The sequence below is a fragment of the Procambarus clarkii genome, chromosome 55 (assembly GCF_040958095.1).
Source record: "Procambarus clarkii isolate CNS0578487 chromosome 55, FALCON_Pclarkii_2.0, whole genome shotgun sequence".
In the NCBI taxonomy this organism is placed as follows: domain Eukaryota; kingdom Metazoa; phylum Arthropoda; class Malacostraca; order Decapoda; family Cambaridae; genus Procambarus; species Procambarus clarkii.
Window position 1 is genome coordinate 3,465,375 of NC_091204.1, and position 7,250 is coordinate 3,472,624.

General features: G+C 37.3%; 1 protein-coding gene across 1 annotated transcript in view; it reads left to right on the plus strand.

The window, feature by feature from the left end:
- The first annotated feature begins 1,483 nt into the window (after positions 1–1,483).
- Positions 1,484–7,250, plus strand: part of LOC138352799 (uncharacterized) — a 7,584-nt gene continuing 1,817 nt past the window's right edge. Inside the window, exons 1-3 of the mRNA XM_069305387.1 lie at positions 1,484–1,575; positions 2,286–2,363; positions 5,414–5,520. Of these exons, the coding sequence (XP_069161488.1) occupies positions 5,476–5,520 (45 nt within the window). The 5' untranslated portion in view covers positions 1,484–1,575; positions 2,286–2,363; positions 5,414–5,475. The remainder of the gene's footprint in view (positions 1,576–2,285; positions 2,364–5,413; positions 5,521–7,250) is intronic.

The window sequence follows — 7,250 nt, forward strand, 5'->3', positions numbered from 1 at the left end:
AAGGGAAAAAACAGGGGTGGGAGAAACATGACAGAAAAAGAGTAAAAATACAATTTGGTCAACAAAACAGCATTGTTTAAAATAAAAGATATGGATTGACATTTTGGGGGTTAGGTTGGTAGGTTACATTGAGTTAATTAGGTAGTACTTAGTGTTTATCTGTTATAGATAGGAGCTGCCTGGTATGGGCCAATAGGCCTTCTGCAGTTACCTTTGTTTTTATGTTTTTGCCCTGTAACCTAAATGGTTAGAGAGGCACATATATGGGCTTAGGGACTGAACCCCACACTACATTTAGCTAAGCTGGTTACAATCTTGATGATATAGTTACAAAATTCTGTATAAGTCGTCACATTATCAATGGGTTCGAGATCAACCACAATTTCCTGAATAGATATAACAAAGGGGATATTAATAGGGTATTAAAATTGTCAACACAAGATAGAACACGAAACAATGGGTATAAATTGGATAAGTTTAGATTTAGGAAAGACTTGGGTAAATACAGGGTCAGTAACAGGGTTGTTGATTTGTGGAATTTTTCTTAACTTATAAATTTATCTTTATTTATCTTAAACTGGTTGGGAGAGGTACAGTTTTTAACATAATTGGGAAGGTCATTCCACATTCGAGGTCTCTTGATTTGTAAAGCATTTCTAGTTTGACTAAGTCGTACTCTTGGAATATCAAATAGGTATTTGTTTCTGGTGTGGTGCTCATGGGATCTGTTACAACCTTCTAGGAAGCTTTTAAGGTCAGGATTGACATTACAGTGCAGCGTTTTGTATATATAAAATACACATGAGAGTATGTGCAGGGACTTAATATCTAACATATTCAGAGATTTGAGTAAGGGGTCCATATATACTGCCCGGTTGCCTGAAATGCTATAGGCCTACTATAGTGGCTTTAGGTATTGTATGCACTAGCTCTATCTATAAATCCAACATTATGTTTGTAAATCAACTATGTATGTACTTTCCTGAATAAAATTGACTTTACTGTACACTTATATTCTCTGTGGATTTGTTACCGCTATCGTTTGGGAGAAAAAAAATGACTAATACGTTCGGCGAATGACTTTGACTTCAACTTCACTTTGACTTCGTTCATGTCATCGTATTTTCCGTAATATATAAAGGTTATGACAATGCAATTATATTATTGTGTGCAAATAAGTTTGAAATTTCATGTACCCTAAAAATATTAAAATAAAGAATAAGAATAATTAAATAATTGTTGTAGTAAATTGTCACACGTTCATCATACGCAAACGAACACACAGTTTGGAGCGTCAGTACAAGACCGCCGCCATTTTAAAACACGGCTTCGAATGTAAGTAATGTTTTTCTCGTACTAACACTGTGTTATACAATAGATTTGGTCTTGAATTCACAAATTTAGTTGTTACATCTGACAGAGTATGTTAGACGGTGTAATGCTGGTCCATGTTAACGTATTTGTGGGCTTGGTTGGTTTAAATGTGGAGGCGAGGCCTGGCAGTGCTGGTGTATGTGGAGGCGAGGCGAGGCCTGGCAGTGCTGGTGTATGTGGAGGCGAGGCCTGGCTGTGCTGGTGAGTATGTGGAGGCGAGGCCTGGCAGTGCTGGTGTATGTGGAGGCGAGGCCTGGCAGTGCTGGTGTATGTGGAGGCGAGGCCTGGCTGTGCTAGTGTGTATGTGGAGACGAGGCCTGGCTGTGCTAGTGTGTATGTGGAGGCGAGGCCTGGCAGTGCTGGTGTATGTGGAGGCGAGGCCTGGCTGTGCTAGTGTGTATGTGGAGGCGAGGCCTGGCTGTGCTAGTGTGTATGTGGAGGCGAGGCATGTACAACACTCCCCAATAGGAAGAAAACCCACTGGGTTCTAGGCTAGGTTAGGCTTATCTGTAATAATTGAATTAAGCCTAGCAAAGCCTAGAACCTAGTTCAGTAATTTAAAAAATGTTGTAACTTGAAAAATGCCATTCAATACATTACACAATTTAAATATTTTCAGGCAATCAACACAACCCTCATGTTGGCTAACCCTCTCTCATGTTGGTCAATAATTTAATTATTTTTTTATGGAGTAATCTTTGCTGTTGAAATGTAGTCTTTTTGAGACTACATTTCAAATGTAGTGTGTGTGGAGGCGTGTATGTTAGGTATTACCTAATATACACAGTGTAATATATCTATCTGTGTGAAATAGATTAAATCCATTTATTTGATATTCAGCTAATAGTTCTGTATTTTCTACATTCATCCATGTTTTGGTAAGTGCAATAATATGTATTGTTTCATTGCAGATTAGAGATTCAAGATAGTTCTAGATTTCCGAAGTACTGAAACGCGCGCCATACAGGCTTGGTGGATCTAGGTGCAAGGTAAAATTATTTACATTTACTTGTTTTGTATTTATGTTTTGTATTTATATGCATATATGCATTTATATGCATTATTCTATAGAATAATAGATCTCGTAATAATTTTGCAAAAATAGTGGCATTTACTATTTTTAAAAGATTATTAAAAAATTTACTGATATGGTGCATTCGGAAGGGCGAAGAGGGAGAACGGCCTGTTGACATAGCTCGGGTGCAGGGGGGGGGGGGGTTGTGTAAAAGCCTGGTTTGTGCCTCGGAGAGGCTATGGGATCCAGTAAGTTCAGTAGAACTTCGGTTTCAACCCTTTTACCCTGTTGTAGCTCAGTCGATTAAGGCAGTGTCTGGGATGCTCCCGGACGCAGGTTCGAATCCTCGTCACGGCCCTTGTGGATTTGTTCATTTGATGCATCACGTTATTGTGATCTGTGTGTGTAATTCTTCACTTGCTACAGCAACAGGAATGTGTGTGTATGTATTTGTGTTGTTGAATATGACCGAAAGTGTAAGATTAATGATTCTAACACAAATCGTCTGAATATTTGTTTTTCTTCACTGTCGAGAGTAGTTAAAAAAATTTACTCGAGTTTATTTTCACACTTTATTTATGGTCCTTAAGTCCCTCTCCTTAATGCTGCTGCTGTTTCTCGCATCTTTGCATCGCTTGTATGTTTGGGGGTTTGGCCTCTTGCTATATATTGATTCCATTTGTGTGTGTTTGGGTCTCAGGCCCTCTCGCAATTTCTGTTGAACAAACCCCTTTTCCAAGTTCTGCATCTCTCCTTTGGTACAAATTTTGTTGTGCTTTTATCATATATTTCACAAAACTTGACATACATTTCATTTACTTCATGTCCTATCAGCAAGTGTTTGTCAAATTCTTTAAGGAAAGTTTATCATCCTGATTGCAGATCTCTAGCGATATTATGACAACTTCTTGTGGATTCGCAATCATTATTTAATTTACCTTTAGGTGTTCTTTCACCAGCACAGCAACACTGTACCTCTCCCAACCAGTTTAAGATAAAAACTAAGTACTAACTAATTAACTCAATGTAACCTACCTTACCCCCAAAATGACAACCCATGTCTTCTATTTTAAACAATGCTGTTTTGTTGACCAAATTGTATTTTTGTTTTTTTCTGCAATGTTTCCCCCCCCCCCCACCACTCTACCACCACATTGAGTTTAGTAGCTCTGTGCACGTCAGGTGCTGTTTAATATACAGACCTACTCCTCCATTTGACCTAGTTTCTCTATCACATCTATATCACTTTGTGCTTTAGCCCTGGCGGAGCTTGGTCCACCAGGCTGTTGTTTGGAGTGGCCCGCAGATCCACATACAGTCTGCATATGATATACAGTCTGTTGATCAATTAAACTACAGTAGTTAGTTTTTATCATCCGAATGCACCAATATGTGTTCATTCTTCCCAGATGAAGGAACTAGGTAATATTCATCATCTGAATGCACCATCTGATGCTTTAACACACTCATGATACACGAGAGGTTTAAAAAACTTTTAAAACTTTTAAAACTTTTTGACCTATGTATTTAAAAGCAATTCTAAAGTTAAAAAGTGTAGCATAGGCCCCTCGCAGAATGTTCTTAATATGATCCTCAGGTTATAGTTTTCTATCTAAAACCACCCCTAGATCTCTTTCTTGATCAGAATTCTTTATAGATCTCAGTGGCTCGATCATAGAAACTGCTCTAAATCCTTGTTGGCCTGGATTGTGGAGGTCATTGGTCTCTATAAAACTAGTAATCTGACTCCTGATCACTCTCAAATAATTTTATTATGTGGGATGTTAGTGCAACTGGTCTATAATTCTTTGCCAATGCTTGTGTTGTGTTGTGTTGTTTTGGTAGTGATGTGCAATGTGTTGTTTTGGTAGTGATTCGTCCAGTTCTGGTAGTAGTGCGGTTGTTGTGTAGTGTAGTACTTGTGTGCTTGTTAATGACTTGTATTCCAGTCTTGTGGGTATCTCCTTTCCCCTACGGGCCAACTGCTTTGTTCTTACCTAGCATTTTGCTTTGTTTGGGTATGAATGTTTGTGTGCCGTATATTTTGCAAAATTTGCCATATATCTCATTATTTACTCCTCTGCCTAGCAACAAGTCTGTCTAATTATACTCATTAACTGTTTTTCAAAGTTCCCCATAGTGTCCTTTATTGAAATCGAGTTCATGAACCGTTTCAATGTTCTTATTTTCTTCTAGATTATATCTTAAAGTATATTTAAATGTTATTGTTATTATTGTTATTAAATGTTATTGTGACATTGCATTGCAATTGAGCTATGTTGTTTACCATACCGTTCATTTCGTGAGTATAAGTATAGATGCCACACTTGTGACAGGTAAAACCATGCCTTTTTTGAAAAACAGCACCGTCTGTTGCACGTAAGAGCAACCCACACTATATTATGTTGCGATATTATTTCAATATTTCCGATTGTATTGATAATTTGAATTTTCATAGATTTCAATTTATTTTCATTTCGATTTAATAATTTTGTGTGACATTGCATTGAAATTGAGCTGTGTTGTTTACCATACTGTTCATTTCATGAGTATAGTTTATTTTTTTATTTTTTTCATTTCATTTTTTTAGCTGTTCTTATTTTTCAGTGATGGGAATATCAGATCATTTGATGTTCCCAATTTTCTGATGGAAGCATCAGACCATTATAGAATGCATCGGATGAGGTAGTTTGGAATGGTGGGGAGGACGAGAGGGGGGTATGGTGGGGAAGACGAGGGGACAGAGGAGAGGGTAATGGTGGGGAGGACGAGGGGACTGGGGAGTTGGGGATGGTGGGGACAGGGGAATGCTGGGGAGGACAAAGGGACAGGTGAATGGGAGATGGTGGGGGAGGAAGAAGGACAGGGGAGGGGAAAATGGTAAGGAGGACGATGGGACAGGGAAGTGGGAATAGTGGGGATGATGTGGGGACAGGGAAGTGGGAAGGACGAGAGGACTGTGGAATGGGGAATAGCAAAGTGAATTATAATTATATATATTAATTAATTCTTATAAATTTCCAGAAGCCTGTATCAACACCCACACTAATGCAACTGAAAGAGATGTTGAGACAAGTATTGCTGATATGTTGAAGAACGCCCCAAACAAACTCGGTGGAAACAGATACAAGGTAAAGTTTGCCAATTTGCTGTAGTCTAATTCAATTTCTTTTTAGTAATCTTCGAGAACATTTATGCTATGAATAAGATAAAATAATGTAACTGATTTTGATTTATTTACTATTTATTATTTATTTACCGTTATTAGTATAATAGATCTCGTAATAATTTTGCAAAAATAATGGCATTTACTATTTTAAAAAGCTCGGGTGCAGGGGGGGGGGGTTAAGTAAAAGCCTGGTTTGTGCCTCGGAGAGGCTATGGGATCCAGTAAGATCGTCCTTCCTTTCCTCCCTAGAATCTGGATGTAGCAGGTGCTCAATTGTCAAAAGTGAAAAATTGGTTTTGTCTTCCGAATGCACCATTTCTGTAAATTTCTAATAATCTTTTAAAAATAGTAAATGCCATTATTTTTGCAAAATTATTACGAGATCTATTATACTAATAACGGTTTGATAAAATACAGTAGACTGCCTACTGGTTTTACCTGTAATAAGGTTTGATACAGATGATGGCATTTATGGTTTTGGCCTCCACCACCCTCTCACCTAACTTGTTCCAACCATGTCTACCACGGTTTTGTCTTCCGAATGCACCATTTCTGTAAATTTGCTAATAATCTTTTAAAAATAGTAAATGCCATTATTTTTGCAAAATTATTACGAGATCTATTATACTAATAACGGTTTGATAAAATACAGTAGACTGCCTACTGGTTTTACCTGTAATAAGGTTTGATACAGATGATTATGATTATGGTTTTGGCCTCCACCACCCTCTCACCTAACTTGTTCCAACCATGTCTACCACGGTTTTGTCTTCCGAATGCACCATTTCTGTAAATTTGCTAATAATCTTTTAAAAATAGTAAATGCCATTATTTTTGCAAAATTATTACGAGATCTATTATACTAATAACGGTTTGATAAAATACAGTAGACTGCCTACTGGTTTTACCTGTAATAAGGTTTGATACAGATGATGGCATTTATGGTTTTGGCCTCCACCACCCTCTCACCTAACTTGTTCCAACCATGTCTACCACGGTTTTGTCTTCCGAATGCACCATTTCTGTAAATTTGCTAATAATCTTTTAAAAATAGTAAATGCCATTATTTTTGCAAAATTATTACGAGATCTATTATACTAATAACGGTTTGATAAAATACAGTAGACTGCCTACTGGTTTTACCTGTAATAAGGTTTGATACAGATGATTATGATTATGGTTTTGGCCTCCACCACCCTCTCACCTAACTTGTTCCAACCATGTCTACCACGGTTTTGTCTTCCGAATGCACCATTTCTGTAAATTTGCTAATAATCTTTTAAAAATAGTAAATGCCATTATTTTTGCAAAATTCCTGAATATTGTCAAAATGACGGAAACCCATATGTCAAAAACACATGGAGATATACCAATCCTGGAAGACATTCTTCCATCCCCACTTGAAACTGTTGAGCAGGTGGAAAGTCTGTCACATGAGCTAAAAGTTAACAGTGAATATAAAAAGAGTATGGTAAGTGTTGCTTAATTCTTTTAGCCTGAGTATGGTAAGTGTTGCTGAATTTTTTTAGCCTTGTACATATGTCTTTTGATTAGTTTTTTTGCAGATGAAGGAAGGTGGGGTGGCACATAATTGATTGTTCAGTGTTATGTTTAAGGTACAAATAAAACAAAAGCAAAAGTTACTCAAATTCGTTGATTTTTGTAATAGTTAAGAAGGAAAATATTTTAATG